Source organism: Falco naumanni, chromosome 1, assembly GCF_017639655.2.
Source record: "Falco naumanni isolate bFalNau1 chromosome 1, bFalNau1.pat, whole genome shotgun sequence".
Taxonomy (NCBI): Eukaryota; Metazoa; Chordata; class Aves; order Falconiformes; family Falconidae; genus Falco; species Falco naumanni.
The window spans coordinates 70,980,468-71,007,986 of record NC_054054.1 but is presented as its reverse complement, the minus strand read 5'-3'; the positions used below and the strand labels follow the sequence as shown (position 1 = coordinate 71,007,986).

The following is a 27,519-nucleotide window of genomic DNA, read 5'->3' as shown; positions in this document are numbered from 1 at the left end:
TTATTAAGTGCAATACCTTGGAGAGGCAAGCTTCAAAAATCAACAAGCTAAGAAAGAGTGAGCTGAAGCCACTGGACTCAGGGGATTCATACAGCTTTGGGAACTGAGAGGAGCTGGACAGCCAGGGATGGTAACTTTGAAGATCAAGACATAGAAGGAAACTGTACTGAAAAATATGCAGCAAACCAAGCTTTAATGCCTAAAACTTTCACTGGGATTCTAGTGATGAGAACCGTAATTTCATTGTCAACTCCCTCCAGAAACCTCAACATTGTACCCCTTCATTATGCAAGCCTAATCTGCAGTAGAAATAAGTGTAAAAGGCCCCTTTACCTCACTTTTTACAATGGTATAATGCAGAGATCTGAGAACTTTAATAAATCCTGCGTTGTCATCATAGAAGCCTTGCACGAATCTTTAAAAGCAAACTTTTTCCACTTTTCTTTCTTACTGTGATTGCTTTAGACTCAAATTTTAAGTGCTGAATTTGAATCTGAGATTAATTTAAAAAAAGGTAAGAAATCCAAAGAACCTCTCTCTCCCTTTAACATGCATGGGCTTGTAACAGCAACAGCAAATGTCTTTTGGCTCCCTGATAAGTTAGTAAAAGCTTGCATGGGACAATGAAAAGTAAGGCCAGAATAACAGTAAGCCTTCATGTGCAGAGGCATTTGAACACACACTTTGTGAACACTGCAAAACAATCAGGCATGTGGGAGAGCTGAGGAGGGAGGCAGCCAGTCGCCTTGCAACCCTATGGAGAGCTGTTTTCCCATGAGGATCACACGTTCCAGACGTCCTATTAGTCCTGGCAGCAGCTCAGCCCTGGGTGCTCCTCTTGTGTTTGGGAGCTGCAAGAACAGATCGTTCTCAGGAACACGGGCTGTGCACTGGATATGCTTCCGTGGGGGATCAGGAGGGATGATAGCATTTCCATTTAATTTTTTTTTAATTCAGCCTGGGTGAGATTCTTCCTGGGACTTGGGTAGCACCAGGTATGACTCACACTTTTACTTAGGGCCTGGAATGCAGCTTGTTGCATTTCAGCAAGACTGCAGAATAGACTCTGTGCTCCCAGTGTGAAGGGGAGAAGTGGATGTGCTACAGTACAAGTCGGTGCCATTTTTCTCCAACTCCAAGATGAAAAAATGCAAACTGGAGAGGAAGGTTCCCTTAATTCCACTGTACTACTGTAAGATTAAATCCTAGCAACCCAATTCTCTGCTGACTTGCAGCTCTGAACCAGCTTTTAAGCAGCAACCAAGCCTCATGCCTAATACACAGCATAGGCTCTACCATTAACACATATAACACATCGAACAGCTTCTGTGCCAAAAGCCTGTGGAAACAGAAGCATCCGTATCCAGCCACTGCTCACATACACTATGGCAGCACTGACATAACTCATATCTATGCAAGGTTTAATTTGATCTCAACAGGAGGAGACAGCGCAAGTTCTTGCTGCGGTGCCCGTACTCTGTGCAGGAACGGGCGGGGGACTCTGCGCAGGCACATGGTGACTCAGTTCTGCTGTCCCCACTGACACATAGCTGCAGTAATTCATCACGCTTTGGCTCAGCCAGCTGCAGCAAAGATTTCTGCCTGCCTGGCAGGGGAGGTCTGGACTCACAGAAAAGCAGCACGGCAGAGAAGGGTGGCTGCTGCTGCTGCAAAGGCACTCACATCATCAGTTAATGCGTTTGTTGTCAACGGCTGATTATGAATAAAAATGTCCGAACGGGGATGATTGCTGCAGCGGCAGAACTGCCTGGTGGTGATGCAGGTCTCCCTGCGCATATTTTGATAAGATAAATGACAGTGTGTTACACGTATTTGTCAAAGGGATAATCAACAGCAGGGAACCTGAAGCTGCTCTGCAAAGCTGCTCTCTGAGCCTCAGGTATTTCTTTACTCTTTGTGCTCTGAAAACCCTTCATTTTCTTTAACCAGCTGAAATTGGACACATATCCTCACTTGATCTTAGCATGATTTTCTACTTAACATACATATAATCCACATAAGTTTTGGCATTATCCAACAGTCCTTTAAATTTTCTTTACAGCAGGCTATTACTTAACTAGCTTTGAAATCATAAGATGCTTCAAGTAAGCAGTGAATACTCTGCATATATTTTACGCACTGCAGAGAATTTAGACAACTGTATGTGTTACAACCCTACTTGGCCAATCAATGAATCGAGGAAACACCTTTACTAGGCAGAAGAACTGCACCCAAACCATGTTAAAATGCCAGCACGAGGGCTTTGTAAGATGGGAAACTAAACATTCTCCCTTGAGCTTGTCTCTTTAGCATAAAGACACATACAGGCCTCACCCCTGTAATCAATAGCCTGAGAAACAATTTGCATTAATGAATGCATTAATGAAATCTTTGAAAAATCCCAGTGCAGCAAAACCAATACAACTGCATGCCCATTCAGAGGAACGGAAATTGGCTAGGGAGGTAACCAAGCAGATCTCAGTTTTAATGTTTACACCCATAGCTGATTGCATCTGCTGTCTGCCAGCTTTACTTTTTCTGGTACGCAAAAAACCCTGAGTATTTAAAAATGTATGTTTTAAAACATCTCTCTGCCTAACGTGTCTCAGCAGCCAACTACACTCAGTGTTTACCTATAACGTGGTAACAACCTGAGGACAATTGAGCAATACCCTCTTCTGGTAGTTTTAAGTAAAGCTTCCTTTGTAATTACAAGTAATTTGATAAAAAGAGAAAAAGTATCTCTTCTGTTCTTTCCTATTCTCACTTTTTAATATTTAATATTTCATTGCACCACAATAATCATCATCCAGGAGAGCAGCATGAAATAAATCAGAAACACAACAGCCAAAAATCCACTCTTACGTATAATTTAATACATTGAGCACTGACATTGCATAAGATGCTTGCTCCATATCTGAGGGAGGAAGAACATAATTTTTTGTTGCATTTCATTTTGTATTCTCTTTGATAACTCCAAGTGTTCCAGGATATGAAATTCTGATTGCAGATGCAACTTGCTGTAGTTTAGCACCATATAAATTCTTATTTCGGGACCTGGACTGCACAAGTGAGGTCACTCTCTCACTAAATGTGAACTATTGGATTTGAACTCTTATATTAATAAATCAGAAGGTTAAGGAGACAAGTCTAATTTCTGGCTTCCAAAATAATAGACAGGGCAGGAGGGCAAAGAGGGAGAGATTATAGTTATGTCGTGCAGAGGAAAAGAATACTGAGGAATTCAAAGAAAAAAAAAGTAAAAAAAAGGAAGTTGTTTGCAGAATTTCACAGCATATGGAGAACTGGGGGCTTTTCCTGAATCTGTAACAAAAGGTGACAGCAGCTGGAGAAATTATAACATAGACAGGAAGCCCTGTCAAATCTCTGCTACATGAATGTGACCATTTGCTGAAGCTTTTAGCAGGGATTGAAGCAGAGAAAGCAATGGCCTCCATTACAAAACAAGAGGTGCCTGCTTTTTATGAAAAATCAGGTGTAGTAAAGGAAATTTTGAAGTGTCATAAAGGCACTGCCAATTTCTGTCTTAGTCCTATACAGCCAGCCCAAAAAGGGGGAGAAGTGAGTGCCAGTGAAAAAGAAAGAGAGAGTAGCAATGTTCCTCTCCTGTCCTTCTTGAGAGCAGAACTCTCGTTATGTCTCGCTTCAGGAAGTACTACTCCCCCAGCCCTGTGCTGCTGCTGGGGATGCCGGCAGGGGCTGGGAAGATGCAATGAAGCAAACAGCACTTTGCTGTGCCAACATGTGGGATGGAAACAGAGAGATGGCTGCAGCCAGCAGCCAGATGGTGGTTGAAGGGTCTGTGGGTTTTCTGCAAGGGCTGGCCATGCAACTGCCCAGCCCCTGTGCCATGCCCAGTACCAAAGCCACTACCTTGTCCCCCATCCCACTCTGTTGTGCTGAAGCCAAGGCTATGACTTTCTTGAAAGGTAGCCCAGAATTTTGTCTTAAAAAACACTTAAATTTGTTTTCACATACACAGTTTTTCAAAACACTACCTAGCATTGAAACAAAATACTAAGTCTTTTAATGCAGGGCGGTTCTCAATGTCTTATTTGGTCTTCCTTTTTACAAAGGGGACTGAGAGGCAGGTAAGCTCTGTTTTTAGGTTCATTTATCAGCCATTTTTATCACAAGTTTTGGGTCTTTTTTTTAGCTTAAATCAGGAGTTTTAAAAACTCTAAGCAACTAGGGACTGAACAAAGAACACAAGAGGAATAGAAAGGAAGCACATTGGTGAAAACTTCATGCCCAGACCGATAGTACCTCCAGCATCATTGTACTCCCAGCACCCTTTTTTTGCGGCATCAGTGCAGACCAGTGGCCAGAGCTAAGCTGCAGTGCAGACATGCCTTTCCTCATTAGCTTGCCTTCTTCTGCCAGGAGCTTTACCTGTCACCAAGGTTTAGTTCCAGGTGGCTGTGCTGCTCTGGTACCCACAAGCCAGGAACCTCCGCCAAACCAAAAAAAGACTAGGAATTGCATCTGTAATACAATGTGCCATGCTGGTGGCTTTTGGCAGAACCACAGGGTCACAAATGCAAGCTTAAAAAGATTCTTTGTGGCTTTCAGTATCACTTCAGGAGCTTATGTATTGGCCAGACTGTATTCTGTGAGTCACCGATACTGGCATTTAAAAGCCAAGCCCCAAACCAAAAGACTTCAGGCTGGCAATCACCAGCCTACTCGCTACACCAAGCATAGTGGGAAAGCTGCATCAGTAGAAGACATAACCACTAAGTGAAAAGGTGATTGCTCTCTAGGCAGCTTAGCAGGCTCAGGTCTGCGAGCGGTGGCTTTAAAAAAGAATTTGCACAAAGAAATCATTCAGGCCATTTCATAGGTGTCCCTTTTTAGACAAGGAAATCAGGGGAAGAGAAGCCAAATTCTAATCATTTGTCACAATTCAGTATGCTCTAAATATCAGTTCTGAGAACACTGGTGTATCCCTGACTGCCGAGTTAAATATCTGGAATATTTACTGTTAATTTTTTGAGTCAATTAAATATAAATAATTCAAATATTGAAAAGCTCCACTTGAGCAAAAGACTTAAGAAAACATTTACAGTGCAGTTTACAGACAAAAAAATGAGCCTGAATTTTATCTGAAGTTTATCTGATCTCCTTTTGGTTGTTAAACTTGTTTAAATTAATCCAGCTACTTGCTGGATATGTGGGATTTTTAAAAAAAGGTTTGGTTTTTTTTTCATTTTCTTTTTCTGGAATTCAGTTTGATGCACTGGGCCAATACATGCATTATTATGAAGATTTATGGGGGATAAAAGTGTTTTCTAAGATTGATGCAGAGTAATTAGTACCACCTCTCTGCTTTCAGTATTGTGACTCATAATAATGCTGAACATAATTAATTGTACCACTGTAACATATATAAAAATAAAAAAACCCCAAAGGGGACTGTTCTGACACCACTCCAATCACATAGAATCATTTATTTTCAAGCAAATACTTATTTTAAAAAAACAAACACAGAAGAAAATAAAAATTTTAATCCCTTCCAAATCCATCTCTCCCAAATACAGGGAGATTAAAATCCTGTGTAATGGTTTCAGATCACCTCCACTACAAATTAAAGGTATAATATTCTTTGTATAAGATTCTAGGGCAAGATTTATTAAAAATATGTAATATATTAAGATGAATAGTTCTACTTCCCCAAACATCCAAATTCATAATTCAAACTACTCTTTCTGACCTCCTTTTATTGCTCCACACCTTTTTATAGAAATGTAGTGTACAAGGAATCAAAATGGCTGAATTAAATTATCACTTACTGTTTGTTGTGCTGTCGCTTTTATCTGTTGCTGTAGTGGTCGCTTTTACCGGTGGTTGTGTTGTTGTACTTTGTGTTATTTGTTGTGTAGCATTAGGTGAAGAAGGTGTGGAGTCTAATAAAGGAACAACATTCAGATTATTTCCTCAATTTTGTATACACACATAAGCATACACACAAAACAAACCTACTGTCATGCTTGCTTCCTAGTTTTAAATTATCAAAAAAATATTTCATTTAAATTGAAGACCAACAGGGACAGCTCCCTTCACTGCAGAGAAAACCACTCCCTGTCCCATAGATGGGCCATCCCACTGAAGACAAGCCTGTGATAATACAATTACAAGGCCTAGCTTGGAGCTGCCTTCAGCCTAGCCAGGAGGAAGATCCTGCACACACCTACACGGTTTCACCTAAGAGTTCACTATCTGTAAAAAGTTCTCAAGCCAAGAGGCACTGTTGCTTAATTTTCTGAATGACCACTGGAACAGCATCAACAATTATCTCCAAGAAATTTTCACTTACGGGTTGTGATGGATTCATTTGTAGCTCTGACTGCAGCTGCTGTCAGCACTGGCACTTGCAAAGTTGTTGCTTGTGAAGTTGTTAGGTTCACATCTTTCGTTACTGCAAGAAATGCATTCACATCTTTATTGGTTTATTTTACCATGCATAAATAAACATCACATACCTCTGGCTACCTTCTCTCACAAAGGCAGTGACTTTCTGTTTAAAGTCTGGCCCTTGCAGAACTTTCTTACCCACACATTTTTAAAGAGGATTCAAAACGCACATGGTTGGTATCAGAAGGAAAGTTTGGCCAGTGGACAATCTGCAAGTTGCCTACTGAAAGTCAGCAGCTGTACCTTCCAGCCATCCTCTAAAGCAGAGGTATATGCTCTTTGGGAGTTATACAGAGATGCTTCACATGGACTTCAAGGAAAGAGGTGCGGGGAAAGGGGCCTGGCATGGATGGATGGGTTCACTGTGCTGCTGGACTAAACTGCTGACCAGCACTTTGCTGCATACCTGTTCAATAGAAGGAGAGATATTAACTCCCCAGAAAGAGGCATGAGTGACACACAGGAACACAGCTTACATATTACAGGTAAAGACCCAAAAGAGGAGAGACTCTACTAGTCTTTGTGCAGTTTTTTCCTCTTCTCTCTGCTGTCCACCTCGAGCCCCAGTTGAGTCTTCTTTTTTGGCTAGCTTTTCCAGACCTTCTTCCTCTGCACTCAGATTTCTGGGGAAAAAGAGCATCCAGCAGGCCTTCCTCCAAGGTGTGCAGCAGAGTTTAGGATGTTGTGGATGAGATGAATAGTAATCTCTAGCAAGTGATATTCCCCAAGGTGAACTTGGTGCCCTTTGTGGTGACTCCTGGTAGTTCTCTCCTCCAGAGAGGTGAGATCTGGAAGCCAAGGGGAGGGGAAAGGGCTCCCTCAGGCATTAGGGATCACTTCCAGCGGCTGCTGGTACAGAAAGAGGGCAGCAGAGCTGCCCAAACGTCACTAAGGCGATAGCAAGATTTAAATCAGCACGTCCTGCTGTGCATGGATGGCATACTGCAGGTCCTATGTACCCCTGGCACATGCTCAAGGGAACAGACTGGCCAAATTGCTGGTGAGGAATCTGAGCTAAAAACCATATAACTAATAATTTTAAGAGCCCAGCTTTCAGTTCTGTAATTGAATACTAACAGAAGGTGCTACTATCAGCTACAGAGGTTCATTTAAATCCCTGACAACAATTCAACATGTGTCCTACTACCTCTTCTAGCACTTTTCATGGATGGGATATATGAAAGAATAGCAACAGATCATGACGTCATTTTCTCTCATGTGACTTGAGTACTTCTTAATGCAGGGTTCACATCAGCATTCACATCACATATAAAAAAATAACTTTGACTTTCTTTCTCCACTTTCAGTTTGCTGGCTGTTCACCTAGAATACCATTGCCTCAAAAAATGGGCATGGTTCAGAGCTTGCTCCACACTCACAAAGTGCTTTAATCTCATAGCAGGCTTCTGATGCTTTTCTCATAGGCATAAATAACAATACTGCTTTCCCTTCTGTGACAAAAAGCTGCAAGAGAAATTTCAGTGAAACGTTGCAAGAGCTCATTCACTGTGAGGTGTTGAGCCTTTATGAAATGTTATTGAAACAGCCATGAACATCAGGGGTTTTGAAACATAAAAGAACTGCAATACAATTTGAAAAGGACTAATTATTCTGCTGTAATAAACATAACATATGCATATTTCACCTGGCTGCATCTTATTCACCTCCATTATTAGCAATTCAAGTGTATACATCATATTCATCTCAGTTCTTTCAGCTCCAAACCAGACTCATTAGCATCTCTAGTTATCAAAAAATAGAATCCTGTGTCCAAATTTTCTTCTCTCACATCCATCACTTATTAAATGCAACAGTCTTCAATATTCAGGCTAACGAAGGAGAGGTTGTTTAGCTCACATGAATGAAATATGGTCAGTATTGATTTTTCATAGCTACAAAGCTACAGAATAAAGAGAACTGAATGGGTCAGTTGAAGATGTAAACCAGAATCACAGGCTTTTACCATCTGAAGCAGGTATTTTCTCTTTTAAGTCTTCATAGTTTTAGGACTTTAAGTTTGATCTAGTTAAAACAATCACAAACAAAAGAGAAAAGGAATGTAGTTTTTGAAAGTGAAGGCACTGGTGCCACCACCTTGTCTCCAAAAGTGAATCTTGATAATAATAGCTTCAGTTATCTGCTTCATAATAATAATAATAGCTTCAGAAGTTATCAGTAGCATTTTTGCAAACGACAGCTTTATACACATGTATTGTCTCCTATTAACTGAGACCCAACATTGACATATATTGTGTAATTCTTTACTATCAAAGTTCGCGTCCTCTTCCATCACTCTACACCCATCATGTCAGCTATTCCCTGCTGCCATAGCCCTTAACTGGTGCTGTTTCCCAAATTATTCTTAATCTGACAATCCTTGAACTATGAGTCTTAGCTAATTTGTTAATATCTGATCAAGCCTGGACCACTCCTTGAGAGCACAGGAACTCACAGAATTTCAGCCTTTTTCACTTGAAACAAAAAATACAGCCTGCTCAAATTAACTCTCTCCTTACTAAGACCTCTCAATTCTTTCTTATCAACAGAGTTTTATAAGAGGCCCAGGGAAATACATTGCTCTATGATCACCTTACATGAATTAATTCACCTAATTTCTCCCAGCACCTGGAAAAGCTGAAAGGTAAAAAGGCAATAGGAGCTTCAGAATACCACATAACAGTGAATTTGAACTCTTACCAGATATTGATGTTGATGCTGATGCAAAAACGGTTGCATTGACGGTGGTACTGGCTGGACTACTGTCTTCTGAAATAAACACAGAAAGAATCTCATTACTTCAGCCACCTTCCAGATCTATTTAGCACTACATAAGCATATAAGGCAGAAAGCAGCATGGACCTTCCTGGAAAATCAAGTTCAGAAGCCTATTAGCAAAGCAACCAAATCATGTAACTCTTCTAGCAATCTTTTCAAGCTGTATCCTAAATCTCTTAGCTTTTCCCTCACTGCTGTAATAGGGAACATCTGCTACAGTATCATCCCTTGGACTGTGGGTCATTTTCCAACAGGTATTAGTGTCTGTAAGAGTAATTTGGAAAAAAACCCTGAGGCAATTACAGGTATTTTTTCTAGCTCCTCCTCTCCCTGAGTACAACCACAGCTGCTCTGGGTCTTCAGGGTGGAGGATTAACTAAAATAACTGACTGCAGGAGTAAGCACCTATTTCCCTGCCTTTGAGGAACAAAATTGTACTAGCTTCCTGGCTAGTACAAACAATTCAGGAGGGGTTTTCAGCATCAACCTAATCCCTGTATGTGAGGAGAAGAAGAGGATTCACAGAACATGGGTGGGGAAGCACCAGGTTGAGTAATGACTGACTTTCCCTATTTCCCTCAAGGCAGTGTTCCAGCTGCTGGGAGTTTACTGCAATAAATGATGCCAGTCTTAAAAATTCTAGGTCAAGATAGAGGTGAAAGTCTCCAGTGTTACAAAGCATCCAAAAAAACTCCCACCAGACCTAAAGTAAATTAATTTCTGTATCTTCTCCCTATGCTGAAAAGTTGTAACAGTGTAACTCAACTAGAATTTTGGCTTCAAATAAGATTTTCAGTCTTTGTATTTTTCTACTAATGTTTTAGTTAGGGGTGTGAGGAAGGGGGTGAAAAACTGACATTGAGTCAGAAACAGTGGCATTTCTCAATCATTTTACACTGCTGTGAGACAAGGATGGGCACATTTGGGAAGGAAGAGATCAGCTCTGTGACTGAATGGGAGAGCAAAATAGCACAAACTAATCCTCCAGTGCTTTCAGGTCTGGAGTGTGATGTTCTGTCATGCTGCATTAACATGCTTTAACACAGACATCGCAAAACTGAGTCAGGACAGCATGTCACTATTCTTGTGTGACTCCAATCATGGTAATATCTCCTGGCATTCTCTCTTTTTTTTTGGATACAGGGCAGAACAGTCAGCTTTGTTCCCTTTGCTCAGCATGCTGCGCTCTGATTAACATTTCACGAGCACCACCCGAGGCCTGCCAGAGTCACAGATCTAACCTGGGAAAAAAAAATACATAATGTAATTGCAGGAGCTCTGCAGGCACATATTAAAGTCTAGTCAGATGAACCCTTACCTCCTTTTCAAGCAGTGTAAGGTGTTATCAGCCTTCTTGGCACCTGTGCATTTGTAATGAGTCTTAGTTGGGATGTTGCCTCTTCCCAGTGAGTCCCACTTTCTTGGTATCCTCTCTAAGTATGCTGCTGCCTTCATAATGCCTTGTCAGAGCACATGATGGCCCAGTTTGATATGGGCATATCCCATATCAAATTAAACCAGTTCCCTACGTGCCTCCTGCTGCCCCAGCCCTACCCCCCAAGGATATGTGAATACAGTCAAGCTCTGCACAGCCCCCTTAAACTACCGGTTTTCCTGCCATGTAGTTAACCAGTCAGAATAATGCTTTATAACCCACACTTGAAATACTCTGAAAACAAATCGTATCCAAATAGACGAAAAAGCGGTCTTGTTTCCCTAAATAACAAGCATTTTTCCATCTCTTCATTCTCATTATGAGCTGCTGACAAAGCTCCTGTAATTCCCCATGCCACAAGGCCACAGCACTAAAACAGAATGTTTTTTCAACAGTGCCTACATTTCATATGGTTTGTTATAACATCTCCCAGTAACTACCATGACTGTAACACCAGCTGAATGCACTAGCTGGCCAATTAGCTCATTCCCTAACTCACTCTTCCCCTAACTCCGCATGACTTTCTGGAAAGCCCATTGCAATACTTAGATAATTCATCCTTTAAAGGCACTCCATTTAATAACCATGTTGACAGGCTGAAGTTTTCTTAAAGCTAAAAAAAATGAGAATTTAAGTCACACTTTTGTTATGATTCACAATTTGCTGATTTTATCACAGACTAGAGATAAACTAAGGTAAATTTGATTAGCAGAGTAGAATAGTGTTTATGAATTAATTGTTTTCTTAAAATGATGGATAATTAAGTCTACTTTAAAAACAAGTTGAAATCAACATGCAAAAATGCTTAAAACTCACCAGGATTTTGGGGGGAACTGGTTGATTAAAAGAAGTGCTAGAACTGGTGGCTTATTATGCTCTTATTTGCAGTGTTAAGTTGTGACTAAGTAGAATCCTATGGGGGATAAAAGCAAGAGATCAAAAATGATTGAGAACATAATTCTGGCCCATTAGAGACTGTTGCTAGACAAACAGACAGAAAGATTCACTTTTCTGCTCACGTCAGGTTGGCTGCAGGCTCAGATGAATGACAACCAAGTAAAGTTACACTTGCCTGGGTTTTGGCAAGTTTAGGTGCCGTGATCCCTTTGATAAGAGAGCACCTTGATGTACTGTGACGTGGGAGTAGCCAAAATCTACTCAGCAATTGCTCCCATACACAAACCTCTCTCATTTGCCATGCTTGCTGGCAGTATACTCAGCCAAAAGAGCATGGGTAACCCGTGATGTAGCACCCTTGTGTCTCCAGAACACGCACAGAGCTAAAATGTGCTCAGATGTGACACTGGGCTGAACAAAGGGGTGGTGGTGGTAAGATCCAAAAGGGGAAAAAAAAAAATCTGTCTGAAAGTAGATAACAAAAACTGGCAGAAAGATAATAGGACAGGAAGAAGATGAGAGGGGAAGGGCAGGAAGGCCCAGAGACAGTAAGACAGTAAGAGTGTCAGTGAAAAATAAGAAATTAAGAAGTGCTCAAAAAACGTTTGATCCATGGCCACAAGGCCCAAACGAAAAAAGAGTAACTGTTGAGTTTTTTTCTTTTAAGTTCATAGAATTTCCCTTTACTGTATTTTCTGGCTTGCATTTAAATGGTAATTTATTCTACAATTAAAACAACAGTACAATCATTTGTAACTGGTCTTCAGACATGATTTCAAAATGAATGAACTGAAACACTGAACCTACTTTCTTTTTTAAAATTCAGAAGTAGCCCCTGAATTCAGCCAGGGCTGACCAACGGCCACAGCTGTCCTCAAACTACAGCTTTTGATGCAGGCTTCTGTCTCCAAGGTCTGAGCTTGGAGCTCTCACAATTTCTTCCCTCTCTCTCTCGTTATCTTTACCTTTACACTGGGAAGACTAAGATAATCAGGGTTTGACCTTGTGTTAATTAGGTGCCAGTTATCGCTATAATCAAGACAGAAAAAAAGCAGAAATGTCTGCATGATGTTAAATCAGCAATTCTGTTTATACACTACAGGGCACAAACCACTAAGTTTAAAACACCACATGAAACAGCTAATAAAAAAGCGAATGCCAAAAAGTCAAAACAAAAACATTTTAAAAAATTAATAGATTGTTAAAAATATGTATTGATTATATTAATTACATGAATTACTGAATTTAAATGCTGTCCAGTTTGTGATAAATACCTGATTCTGAAAAGAAATTATTTTAATGGAAAAGTCACTATCATTACAGAAATACTGACTGTGAGAATAGTCACAGAATAGTGAGTGAGAATACAGAAAAAAATGGTCTGTTTGACATTTTTTCACTTGACCGTGCGCTAGGTAGACAGGAGCATATGTTCATATTAAAATCCCTCCATTCAGCTGAACACTGGTTAGGCCACAGCTGAAGTAATTGGTGCAGCTTTGGAGGGACATTCAAAATGGGGTGTATGCCTGGAGCAGGTGTTAATGGAGAACCATAAAAATCATCAGGAGTCTAGGGAAAAAATGACCTCTCAGGAAGGACTGCAAAAATTGCATTTGCTAGCCCAGAGAGGGAAAGATTAATTGAAGGCATGATTAACAGTACTCAAGTAGGTGAGGGGCTGCAACAAAGTAATAAACTTCTCCTTATATCCACCAAGGATGAAACTAAATGTAACAGGCAAGGGAGATTTGGATTAGAAACTTTGCAGGTTTTCCAGGGCCTGTGTCAAGCTGATGGCGTTAACAGTCAGAAGCTAGTGTTTAACCATTTTCCTGATGAGGATGTAAAATATTCTCACTCAAAACCAGACCAATACCCAAAAGGCTGTAGCTGGGAACAATTACCAAAGAGGTGTCCTGAGGAAACCTGTACGTGTTAATTCCCTGCTTCAAGGCTATAAAGCAGAACGTACAGGTGGTGGTGTTATATTATGTTTGGTTATTGTATATTATGTTACATTATGCTTGATTGTGTGACTCTGGGCCTTTGCAATTGTGCACAAGTCACAGATAAGTCAGTTTCTTTCTTGATTTCTATCTTTCCACACCATCAGAAATAGTGATCTTTTCCCAGGAAGCAAATGAGAATTCTGCCATCCCCCACAACCATGATAGAGCCTCCTGTAACAGCTCCTCCAGTGGTATCTGTGGAAAGACTGTACACTTCATCTGACATTTAGCCCTTTCTGGAGAAAGTTATAGCTGTCCTTGTGAGAAAAGCTGGTACTGATATTCTCAGAGTTCTCAATAAATAGCTGCTCGCTGACAATATACACGACCTGTTTACTCTTACCTTGGAGCTCTGTTGTCTATTATGTTTTCTCTTTCATTTTCATTTATTGCTGCTTCATCTCTTCATTCTTTCTGATCTTTCCTCAGGCTCAGTGTAGTTCTTACACTTCTCTTATTTCTGTTTTCATTCCTCACCCATATTTCTTTCCCAGTTCATGACCTTCTACCTTAAACCTTGAGATAAATTTATTTTTTCTTTTGTAATGCATTTTTGTGTAAATGTTCACACATCCTCAAAAAAAAATAAAAAAAAAATTATGGTTTGCCTACATGAGTGGTTCACCTCCCATCAACCAGTCTTGCACAAACACCACTTTCATATGCAGAGAACAAAAGCAAGTTTTAAGCGCTGCTCAAACCCTACTCAAGCCCTCCAAACAGAACTCAAGTGCACCTGAACATATTAATTTAGGGATCAAACTTAAGGTTTAATTTCTGATAAGAAAATAGAGATAGGCCTTCTACACGGGCCTTCTACCTGGTGAGGTTTAGCATTTAGGTGCTCTTGGGCTTGCCTCCTCAGCAATGTTTTGCAGAGGCCCAGGTTGCACTTCCAGTCAAGGGGGAGAAGGCAGAGTGCTACAAGCAGTGTTCAGGAAACCCAGGATCCGTTTTCTGCACAGCTTCAGGGTAATATTCTGCTAACACAGATACAAAGATGCTTTAAAGTAGCTGCCACTGATGCTTATGGGTGGTTTGTAACTATACGGTGCTGGCTAGTTCTCCAAGGATCCACCTGACTTCCTGGATGTCTGTGGCATCCACACTAGGTATTGTGCTACCATAAATAGTGTGTGAGCTTGCCAGTTTATAGCTGTCTTGGATATATCATCACAAACAAAGTAAATGGCTATGACTGCAGAGTAGAGATTGCTCCATCCTCCCTGGAATGGCTATGTTGAACAACAGAGTTTAATCAGTTTAGATGGAGCTCCTGGAACTTAATCTGCCTCATTCAGTTCAGCTTGGGTATTTCTATGCATTTTACTATATAGACACTCCCTGTGTCCCATTTTCCAGTCAGTAAAAGAGGAACAGTAGTGTGTTCTTATTTTCTAGAGGACTACAAACCACAACACACAATGGCACCCCACTCTAGCATTAATGGAGTTATGCAAGAAACAGAGATATTTGCAGGTCAAGATCTCAACTGTTTCTGCAGTTTTTGTCATTTGGATCTTCTAGATTAAAAATATGGATACAACCTGCAAAGTCTGCATTTCCAACTGATCTCTGCTTTCTCAATATTTTGCTTTGTCTGGAGCATGTGTTCAGTGCAGAATCAACCTTCTGAAAATACTGCAGAAAGCTGTAACGTAGGACACAGCAAGGAATGGGATTAATTTTAGATGACTGTTGTTATTTCAGTCCTCCCTCTGCTTTTCTGCAGTTTATTTTATTTTTACTACATATAGCTTCCACACATACACACGTACAAATAAGAGCTACCTAATACCAAGAGAAATGTATTGCCAGGAAATCTGCAAGTTCAAGACAGGCATGTTTCTAAGAGCACAGGGATATATCTACAGTACTTTGATAAATCTTAAGAACAGCGGTCCCTGTAGTACTTTCAGCTTCATCTGAAGTATTTTGTTAAGACTGAAATCGTGATATAAAACCACCCAAAAATTAAAAAAGTGTTGTGTTCATAGTTTAGCCACTGGTTGGCTAAAAATGACTAACCCATACTATGCAAATTATTTAGAAAGCCAGCAAGCACTGTAAAAAATTATAGATGCTTCCAGATCACAAAAAATTCCATTTGGGATGTACTGTTAGAAGAGGCTTAAGTGCAATTTTAATAGTATTGTTCAAAACCATCAGCTCTTTTCTTCCTATTCAAAACCCTTAAGATCACAAATACAAAATCTATGAACATTCCAGAATTTTTCAAAAATAAAAATATTAAAAACCTGCAGATATTTTGTTCTGAAAGTATTAGTTTCATAGAAGTAATACTTGTTCTAGTACATTTAATATTTAAGGGCTCACACTTTGAATCTTCCCTGTATGGTCAGAGCAGCTGTATTTTAAGTGGGAACCAAGGTTCTGATGTAATTCAGTGAATTACATCAGCTGGAGCTGATAACAATGTATAGTAAAGGATGTTAAATTAAACAAAGCCATTTGCAAACTTCATGAACTCCAAGCACACTCAAAAAAAGTACACAACCTTCTTGTCTTCATATTTCTTCGGTGTACTAAAGCAATACACAAGGCATGGCATGCCTCACACATGCATTCAGATGTATTTGTAATAGTATCTGCACACAACTGTTTATTCTGTGACAGCACTTGGTGAAAGGAAAGTGCATGCCTAATAACAGTCCCATGCTGAATCACCACGACTGCAATATCATCACAAGTCAGAATTTCAAATTGTTTTTCCAGCCTGGTCTCACAATGCTCTTGCACTTCTGCAAATGCTCTTAATGCAGCCTTCTGCAACATAAGCCATTTTTCTACTCAGGATTTTCTCCGCTGTGAATATCTTACAATGGCAACTGGAAGGACTGTGTTGATCCTGAACAAAGCTACATTGGTCATGTTTAAGGTGAACCCCTGTAAGATGTAGTCAGAAACAGGTAATGCTAAAAACCATAAGGCAGGGAGAGAGGCCACATTCTTCGCCACCTGATGTCAACCAGCTGGAAGCCTGTGACTCCCGCTGCCTAGGGAAGTGGGAAACTACCTCCCATTTGCCAAGCTGTTACCTTCCTTTCAGTCACGCCTCTTTAGCAGCAAACTGAAAACATACTATACAAATCCAACATGTTGAGATCTTACATTTAAGTTCAACTTTCTACCTCTGCGCTGTAGCTCCTGGTCCTGGTTTGCAGATTGGTGTCACAGAACAGAGACAATCTGCTCTAAAAGAGTGGGAAGAAGCATGGGCAAGAGCATGGGGAAAGACACCAAGGCAGGAGGGAGAAGCTCCTGGGCCAGAAGGGCATAGCACCCTCCCTGCAGAAAGCAAAAGCACCTGAAAACAGGAAAGAGAGGAGGGTGTTAGGGAAGACCATAAATGCAAAGCTGCAAAGGGAGACAGGGACAGGGCTGCTTCTGTGTGGCCTAGGAACAAACAGCAGCAACTGGGGCAACGTGGGACTTGGGTTCTGCAGAGGAAATGCAAACCAGGTAGGCGGGAGGCACCCGACAGCAAGAGCTGAGGAGAGGAAGGAAAGGGAGGTAGGGGTTGCAATTTCCCCAGCAGGGAATGGGAGAAGGTAGGAAGCACTGTCCCAGTGCTCCTCCTGCTCACCCACGCATGCAGCTACCATGACCCAACACCAAGCACTAGCAGGCAGCTGGTAGGAATTACTAATTCCCCAAGCAAACAGCACTGCTTCCAATAAAACCTGGTCAAAACACCCAGCAAACAGGGAGCCACCACACAGGCTGAAAAAGCAGCTGCCAAGGACTGGCCTCAGCTAACATGGCTGTAGGCTGTTGAAGGCTCCCCCTCAACAAAAATGGTAATGAGAAGGGTTGGATGAGTGCCCCTGTGTTTTATTGATTATCTGAAATAATGCAAGCACAGCATGCTTTGCCCCTCTGCATATGTGGACATAGAAATCTGGGCACTTAGCAGCCAGTTTCATGGTTTTGTTTATCAACTCAGAAGAAATGCAAAATCTCTACCAAGAGCTTTTAAATCACCAGCTTTCTCAGTGCACTTTCTGCTCCTATGTGAAGCTTGGTGGATGTCTTTATTACTGTGTACTACAGAGGGATGAGCACAGTGTTTGCACTCTATAAAATAATAGATGTGCTCAGCATGCTCATCAGCACTCCAGCCTGCCTTGGACAAAGGCTCCAAGCTCTGCACTTCTCTATTTAAACCTGTTAAACCTAGTAAATAGGTTTTAATTAAACCCTTTAAAGCTAGCTAAACCTGGATTGTCACCCTTTGGTGATGTATTTGTCTGTCTGTGTGTAAAATAAAAGGTAGGAGTTACTAATGGCTATTTTATAGTATGAAAAATAAACTAACACACCCCCCTTGTGTTAGCCATGATAAATCAATTTGAAAAATGTCTTTAATGGGTGCAGTTTTATACAGAAAGAGCTTTTTACATATTGTGCATTGCTGAACAGAAGAGGAAAGAGAGCCCCTTCCCCTGCAAAAAGAAAGAACAGAAGCATTGGTATAAGTCACCCCCACCCAGAAGGCACAGAGAAAAATGCATCCTTCCCTGAGTAATGATGCTTTTTCCTTACCATGCTATTTGCAAGCCTATTTTTGTTTCCCAGGAAAGAGTGCATTTGGGTAGGGCAGATATATAATGGCCAGAGGGGAAGCTGAGCCCAGGTCAATCGGTAGTTCTCTTTCGCAACGTGCTGCAGCAGTTAGTAAAATCATAGTTCTTTTGTGCTATGTTTGTGATCCAAATGCATCTCCAGCAACATGACTAATTGTATAATTCAGGAAAGGGTCACTGCAGTGTCTGCTATGATGTATTTATTTTTAGCACATCCGGGAATAGCCTAGACACCCATTTCAGCCACACCCGCCCATGCCACTCTGTTCCTGACAAAGCTTTAAAAGCCTCTGGAGCACCAAAACCCTGTTCCTGTCAGAAAACTTCTGTGAAAACACTGCAAATTACTTCTACAATTAATGTAATTCCATGCTTGGTTGAGTCCCTCTTCATCTTTCCCACACTGCCTAGAACAAAGGTTAAAATGGTACAGGATATCCCAAATGGAAAGCCCAAATTGGGCTTTGCAAGCCCCAAGTGGAGTACGGTCTCACTGGAGTTATGTTATATGCAAGGATGAAGGATATATTCTGAAAATACCTGATTTCTGTAACTGGCCCATACAGGTCATAAAGCTGTGAGTATCTTGCCAAGCTGATTGAATACTCACGTTATTTTTAATTCCTACCAATCTGATACAACTGCTAAGCTCAGATGTGAAACTGAAATGCTTTTCTCACATGCTTCATATTCCAAAGTATTCCTATTAAAAAACCGAAGTTAATATTAGGAGAGCACTTGAAGCAGAGAGTCGGCACTGAGGACCTACACTACCAAAGAGCAGTGCGATAGCCATGCCAGCACCTACACCGATAACCACATTCCTAGTGGAGCAGAAAGTGGACCATAGTCAGATGCTCAGGCTTGTCAAAACCCTGGGTCCCAGACATTGCACTAGGAAGTCATGGTGAGCCTGGCGCTGATATCTCATGTCGATGAACAGCTATAGACATCACTTGTACTTTTATTGGCAATTAGCATAGTTTTATTCCCCATGACAATTACAACTATTGTGAATGAGTTGTTCCATTCCTACTTAAACCCTTCTGATCATCTTACCCCTTGGCCATTTCTTCTATAAATAACCAATCCCCATTTTACATTTCGCACCTGAAAATAGTATTTTCTGGCAGTTTGTGGAAACGCAAGGTGACAGCAATTAAAGAGTGAGCAGACAGTGCACTGCAAGAGTCACCAAGCCAGTAAGATAAATTGTCCACTAGTTCACCTAAATTCAACAGCACTTAAGACACACTAGCTACATGACTCCATTAGCATGGGGAATGGCATGCAGAGGGAAATATTGGATTCTTCTGAAGCCATTTGAACTAGACAGGATAAAATGTGCAGTCCTAGACCAGGAGGTTTTTGCCTCTAATACCTGTGCTGTGTCCTTCCCTTGCTGTCATTGGCACATTTGAGGGATTGGGTTATTTGACATAGACTTCTCATTAAGTTTTTCCTCTTGTTACACCTTGGAAACTACTCTAGTGAGTTGTTGCAATTGAAACCCAACAGTCTGGTAAATACACTTGCTCTCTCCTGAACCACAGTAAATATACTAACACACTGCTTTTATAAGAAACAAACTTCCTAGAGAGAACTCAAAGCTGCTCTACTGTAATAACCTTTCTGGGCAGCCAGCTTTTGTTGTTGGCTACAGTTTCTAAGACCTATGTGTTTTGTGGCAAAGCAGACAAACTCCATAGTAAGTTCAGAAAGCTCCATAATTCAAAGAATTCAGTAGTTTTCAGAAAAAGATTTTAATCATCCTGTGGTTGGTTATGAAATGAGTAACTACAATCAAATTGTATGTGGTCCCCAGATATTTCTTTTGACATGTCACAGACTTCTGCCTTTATGACTGTCTGTAGGAGTCAAGGGTAAATGAGGTTTGGACAACTTCATAGGATTTTCAGAGAGTCTAATTCTGGGGGTGGGGGAAGCCCACATTTTGGCTTTTGGGGACTTGGAATGGCAGTAGAAGCATTAGCCATGCATCATGTCCAAAGCTGCCCCTCTCTACCTAACATGACATGGGGCATTTGGGAGTGAAAATATTTGAATTTCTCATTTCTTGCCAGAGCAATCCTTAACATTTTTGCCATTTCACCTAACAATGTTTGGTGATAGTTTTGCTTCCACAGCCTTTGAATGAGTTTGCAAACATTGATATTTACATCACCTATATTGCTATGATATAACACCCATGCTGAGATGAGGAGGGGTAATTCATCTGTCAAAGAAAGGTGATTTCAGACTATGCTCAGACTGGGATAGACAGCACCACACACATTAAACATTTAGAAGGTTATCAATACTGTATTTCAAGTAAAAGCCTAGACTCAATGTTGAACATGCTAAAAAGTAGGAAAACTGGTAAAAAATGAAGCAATAAATGGGGCTTTGATCACTTTGAATAATTATCTTGCAATGAAAACATGCCTCAACAAGTAAGGAAGGTATTTTACAGTAGAAAATAATGCAAATCCTTGGACAGGAAGGTTAGTAAATCTCCTGGCACTCTTTTCCTCAGACTAATCCAAAGCTTTTGCCATTCTGATCAGTTGTTGCCTCAATAGCCAAACCTGTCAAGCCCAAATACAATATTAATCTCCTAATAAAGACTATGAAAAAAGAAATCTGCAGGAAGCATAAATGTCTCATTAATGTAATCAGGGATTTAATTGATTTAACCCTAAAGTTTTAATTACACTGACACTCCTCAAACCAAGTACCACACTGAGAAATTACAGTACTAAGACAAAATGAATGTGCTTCTTAGAATGATTACATATCTTGCAGAAATATTCATACAGCAAGGCTGGTGTATTGCTCCCATCCCAGAAAAATGTGTAATTTTGTTACAGTGATAAGGCAAGGCAGAAAGGTTAGACTAGATAAATATGATGCAAAACTATGTGCCATGTGCTCTGTGGTTTCAGCAACCTGAGATACGTTGCTATCTACAACATGCAGCTAACACCGAGGAGCACGTTACTGCCAGTGGAAAGAGAGATTAAAAATTGTTATAAAAATACTCTCTTGATAAATAGGCTAGGATTTGCACCTGTAAAAAAGTCAGGCAAGCATCCACTTTCCACATAAAAGCGGTCAAAAATGCTTGCCCTATTGCTAGTTTGAAATGTAACCTTTGGAGCATTAGCTAGTTAGTCTGGCCTGAAAGGGGCTGTCGTCCAGCCTGGCTGCCAGGAAAAATAATTATTTGTAAATAATTTGAATGACTCCAGACCAGCCTCTAGTACACATGCAGGTGGCATCAGAGAGCTTCCTATCCCCTTCCTACCTCTCCTGCAAGGGGACAATAGCCCAGCAGATTATATCAGCAAGCGATCATCAGAGCACAGCTTTCTCACATGGGAGGAAGGTTCAGAAGGAACATCACAGAGCTAGCATCATATTAAATTGTGTCAAACTACTTTTCCTGTTGCAGATACAGCGTGCTGCTGTTAGGGCATCCAAAGATCCACTTTCATGAGATGAATGCCAAGGTATTGCTACCCAGATCAGGTGCTGGGAAAATGACAGTGGCTTGCATGGCAGAACATGGTGTGACTCAAGGTTTTGACTCTGCTGTTTAAATTTGGGACACCTATTTTCAGAATGTTAGCTGAAATCAAAAGTAAATGTTTATCTTCTAGGGGAGCCAAGTCCTTAATTCTTGACTTGTATTTGGAAATAACAGCTGTTACTCACACAAATCCAACATTGTCTCTCTGTTTAGAGAACTGCAAAATAAAACCAATAAAGGGTCTTCCTTGAGTTGTGTCACCAAAAAACACAAACTACACCCCAGCCCTCCTTAATGAGGAACACAAGTAATAAGGAGTAAAAAACTTTACCATGTGATTTTACTGTGGGGCCTTACTCATCTTTAGACTGTGAACTTAGCCTGGCTACTGAATGGTACCAGTTAAAAAGAATTCCTTCCCCAGGTTAAGAGTTTCTTAAAGATTATTTTTAATTTGTATTTTTGCAGGTTTTTTACATAGGACTCAGCTGTATAAACAATTGAAGACAAAATTCAAGGTCCTTTCCTATCTAGGAGAAACCCACAAAACCAAACCAAAACATAAGCCCTAGCAGATCTTTTTTCCTAATTTATAGAGGAGTAAAGACTAATAAGAACTTTAGGTTTCAATCTGAATAAAAGAGACACCTAAATAAAAGACAAAACATTCTGGTAAATTTTCAGAAGAGACAACCATTTGTTGGGCATTTTATATGGCATTATGTATTCTCAGGTTTGGAGCCAAATGCTGCAGGCAATTTGCCCTTCAAATTCAGTTTCCATTTATTTTGGCTGCAAATCATAATCTCCTTATCAAGCAGGTATCAAGCCATCTGCTTCTGTCCTCAGTAAATGCAGTAAACTTGCATTTGGGTTTGGGGCTAGAACAAGCAGTTTTCTTCTGTTCAGTTTTAAATACACCTTTAAAATCCATCAGGCAAAACCAGCCAAATATAAGAAAAGTCTAATGAATGAGAGGAATGTGTCAGGGGGGTGGTGGGGTGGGTGAAGAAGGAAAAAGAATCTGTGCAAGAAAAGAAAATCTCAATTGAAGGCTACAGTAAGCTCCAGCACCACAATTTGATTTTTGAGAAAGCTACTCTTGCAAAGTGCTAGGAACAGTCGAAACACCCCAAACATATTTTTCACAACAGGCAAACTCTCAAGACATTGAAAGTTTGAGTTCAGGTAATCTAAAGTCATGAAAAAGCAGCTGGTTATCTAAAGTTTATTCACATTTCTCAAATTTTCAGGGATGAGACAAACAATCTGACTGTGATAGCCTGTGCTTTGCTGGTGTCTCCCAGGACACAGCCATAAATGTTAACCGAGAATGAGGGGAGAACATGCTCAAAACAGTTTAGTTAGTATTTAATTTAAAAAATGATTTTTTAAAAAGACTTGAAGGATTGTGAGCTGAGAGCACAGAAGATGGAAAAGGAAAAGGCTGTCCATCTCCTCTGGTTAACATCAACAAGAGCAGAGTTCAGGTGGCTGCAAATGTATGTGATCCCTACAGGAGCCCTGGTTTAGTGTAACTGTTCTCAAGCTATCAGCCTGGGAGCTGGGATTAATCTGCTGTGTTGTAGGGCTGGGATGATGTCCCAGGATCCACAGCATCCCATTAATGGGGAAGCAGGGGGATTGGGAAGCACGTAATTTAGGGTTGGTCCACTGTGTAAAGGAACAGGTCCAAATTGATTCAGTGCTTTTGTACCAGGCTCTCAATACCAAGATTTTCTCCTACCTTTCCAAAATGAAAAACACCCTTAGTTTTTTTCTAGTGCCATAAATTTTGACAAGAGCACTCTTGGAGAAAGGTACTGTTAGCTGTCAACAGGGGTCACTAATCAGACGTTAATAAACCCACTCACTGTACGTCTACAACACAAGACAATACGTTCCAGCTTTTATATTTGAGTGAATAACCTGAACACATCCAGACTGATGCCAAAAAGAGCACAACGCCATTCTTTTCTGCTGTCATTTCTGCAAGAAAGAAACCTGGGTGTCTGAGTAAGAAGGAAGCTGTTGTGTGCTACAAGCACTTTGTGGAGGACATCTGCTATGGTGTATAGCCATAGCCATGTAGTATTACAAGGCCAAGGCACATGAAGAGGTAACCTCTAAGCACTTACATTATAAGCACATGTCAATTCCTCTGCCCTCTTATTTTAAAAGAACAAACTTCATCTTTACACATTTTAAAAATAATTACTCAGAACATTTACATTTGATTCCTATCATTTGGCAATATATTGTCTGACCCATTCTGTTGTCTAAAGTTGCAAATGCTATGAACCAACCCAGAAAGAATTTCCGTTTGGGATACATTTTGGAGCAGGTAAGAATAAAGGACAATATGCCAGGAGGACTGAACACCCTGAGATGAGCACAAAGGAACTCCTGCTTTAAGCATGTTATTTAGCTCTCAAAGGGTTAAGAAAAGCCTCTAGAGGCAGGACGAGTTGTCAGGATGCTATCAGCCTGCATATCTCTATATAACCAAGCCTCTATAATTTGCTGACAGAGGGTGGATCCCACCAAAACATTAGGGACTTCTGAGGATGCAAGATCCTAAGATGAATTAGAAAATTACCAAGAAAGCACCAGCAGCACACAGGCTGAAGACAAGGCATGAAATTTGCAAGCCCCACAGGAGACTTGGTGCATTCTTTACTAACCACAGTGGAAACATCCTTGACCACTTCTGCATGATTTACAAAAGAGAAAAAGACAAGCATTTTATGTGTATTATGTGAAGAGGCTGCAAGCCCACACATTACTTGTCTTGGTAAGCTTTGAAGATAAACTACCCTAAAACCTGGGAGGAGGAGTATTAAAATGCTGGGGTGTGATTTGACCTTTTCTAAATTTTACTAAGCATAATTTTAAAATACTAGAAATGTTTCTGAGCAACTGGAGAAATGCCTTGCTGTTGTCTCCAATGTTCAAAAAAGGGAGATGGAGCATGAGGGAGACTGATGCCACCATCCTTACCATCCATTCCTCTTTTCATGTCATAAGATCCTGCTGTTACAGCCCAGATGTCTAGGACACTTTTGAGATCACAGACAGGGGAAATCCAAAGACTTTGGTCCAGCCTCATATAACAGACAATAAAACTGCTTCTGTCGTAACAGGTCGATGCATGGGTTAGCCTAAAGGAAGCTTGACCTGATGATGTACTTTGACAGGGTGGATAGAGACATACTGCAAATCTCCCCACACATATTCTTAATCTTCTAATGTGAATTTACCAACAGGATTTCACTACCATGTCTACCTTGCAATAAAGCATTTTTTAAAAAACATATTTTTACAGAACCAGAATTGTTCCAAATGAATGTATCCTATATAAAATTTGCTTATTCATTGTCATCAGGTCTGCCCCGTTCATATCACGCAGAGGAGGGAAAATCCTTTTTAAAGAAAGGATTGTGTAAATTTGACAGAATTCCTCCCACTTTTGCATGTTGCTTTCTGATAAGCTTTATGGACTGTTGTGTTAAATATGCTTCTTTTGATCCAACTCCACTTTGCTTTTCAGTAGTTGTGAAATTAAAGGTTTAACAATGACAGGAAGACTATTTATACTAGGAGTAGCAGACAGAGAATAAATAGTACCTCAACACAGACTTTCAGGGGTTTTACTTACTTAACAGATTTTAAAGCAGTTATTTCTGTGGCACAATCTTATTTTTAATCTCCTTTATTGATTTTTTTTTCCTAACAGCAGTTAACTCAAGTAATAACATGAGCTTCACCACAAGAGATTTCTAGACTTTTAACACATAATCTGAGTGAAAGTTGATTAACTTTAGATCAGTTAATCCAGTATTATCAATTTTTTAACTTCTGATTCATAAAATCCCTTACAGGCAATCTATAGGCATTTGTAGAAGCTTTGGTTATAAGTATTCACACCAGAGGGCCAGCAAATGAAAGTACAGATAAAAAGAAGACTGGACTTCAAATGTATCTTTTGACAAAGGTGACAATAGACTCTGGCCCTTGTTGCAGTTTCTTTCACCCTTTCAGGTTTTACTAATTAATTCCACTTTAAAGGCCTGATAGAATAATGAAAGCTGAAGAATAATGAAAACAGCAGTTCAGTGACCATATGAACACCACAAAGTTTGATTAAATCTGTGCATTTGAGAATAATTTTTAAAAGATACTGTATTCAGTAACTAATATCACCCCTAGGCTTGCATCCTTCATTATTTGACACTCAATAACCGCTGTAAGCTCCTATGTCTTTGGGGGCAAAACTAAAATAATTTCTGAAAGACACCCTTGGTCAAACTCATTACTGGCATAGTGCCAGGAAAATCCATCAGGATAGAATTGATTTGCAAGAGCAGTATTTGCAAATCTGACAGACATTTCAATTCTCCCCTTAAAGCCATCTCTACAAAAGATGCATTATTTTAAAGAAGAAAAACAGAACAGAAAACCTTTGTAAATATACCTCTGCTTTTAACTCCTTTCAGATTGAGGAGCTTCATGACACCTAGAAAGAGAGCTGTCACAAAAATACAATGGCAAAAAAGTTTTTCGCAGAATACATACAACTCAACTACCAGTTAGTACCTTCTCCTCCTCCAACACAGTTTTTAAATCACTGAACTGCCAAGAAAAAAAAAGAAAAAAAAAGGGGGGGGGGGGGCAAAAAAGGCATCCAGGTACTGACAGCTAAGCTTTTGCTCACAAAACACCCCACAGATATGACAAGTCTATCCAAAAAAGGCAAAGAGCTTACCTCCCACAGTGCAAACACAGAGTGTGGCTAGGAAAAAGAAGGCAATCCCCAGGAGCTTCATGCTTGGTGGTGGTGGTGCTGTCAGCTCTCCCTCACACAGCTGGGCAGGGAGTGCTCTCTCACTGAGGCAGGCCTTAATTACTCCATGGAAAAAGGTGTGTAGAGACTGTGCCTAGCCACTGCCCATTCCTGCTTATTTTGGGGACTTTGATAAAGAACAGGAGGAAACACAACATACTCCCTCTGGGAGTTCAGTGCGGAGGAGATTTATTGTTTCAGTCCTTACAGGAACTCCTTTTCTTTGGCAGTGAACCATGTTTTTGTTAATGCATTATTTTGTTCTTCTTCAGCCTCGAGGTCAGGAAGATTTTTGAACTGAGGCAAATCGTTCTTTAGAATGTGCTATACATCACCAACTTTCATACTGTAGCTGGGGATCCTTCTAAAGGGGACATTTATGAGTAGTGAGGGAGCCCAGGTAGGGGGTGAGGGGATAACACAGCCAGGAATGGAGGAGCAAAACAAGAAATCGGAGCCCTCACCTGGCTCTTCTTTGTGTTGCGCAAAGTGGCCTTAGTGAAAATTACAGTTGCTTCACATTAAAGGCAGAGTGCTTCCCAGAGAGAGAGAGCTGCCATCCTGCCACAGAGAGGATGTGAGGGGCCACCAGCACTAGGCGAGGAAGTGACGCCTGCAAGGTGCCCCCAGCAGGGAGAGGCTCTGGTCTCCACAGAGTTAGGGCTGGATTATGTGGGTTTTTTCTTTAAATAAAAAATGGTAGTATTATGTGTTTGTTTTTTTTTTTAATTTGAAAAGTTGCAACTAGCTTTGAGTGTGTTTGCTCCATTAGTAATGGAAAGTTTTTTTTATTCTTCTGTGTAGGTACTTGCTGTGCCATGAGGTAGGAATACACTCCCCATAGTGAGCCAGTTACCTGGGTCATCTCATAACCCAGGGCAGAATCGCTGTCTTCTCCTCAGGACAGGCTGATCTGGGAAATTTTGATCCCCTCCTCACAGCCATTCCTCTGACTTCTGTGAAAGAAACCTGAACACAGCTGT

At 40.6% G+C, this 27,519-nt stretch overlaps 1 protein-coding gene across 1 annotated transcript in view; it reads right to left on the bottom strand.

Moving 5' to 3' along the window:
• Window positions 1-26,702, bottom strand: part of EMCN (endomucin) — a 55,458-nt gene extending 28,756 nt beyond the window's left edge. The window contains exons 1-4 of the mRNA XM_040598705.1: window positions 26,459-26,702; window positions 9,133-9,201; window positions 6,338-6,439; window positions 5,814-5,927 (exon numbers count right to left, since the gene is read on the bottom strand). Of these exons, the coding sequence (XP_040454639.1) occupies window positions 5,814-5,927; window positions 6,338-6,439; window positions 9,133-9,201; window positions 26,459-26,519 (346 nt within the window). The 5' untranslated portion in view covers window positions 26,520-26,702. The remainder of the gene's footprint in view (window positions 1-5,813; window positions 5,928-6,337; window positions 6,440-9,132; window positions 9,202-26,458) is intronic.
• Between the last annotated feature and the right edge of the window lie 817 nt (window positions 26,703-27,519).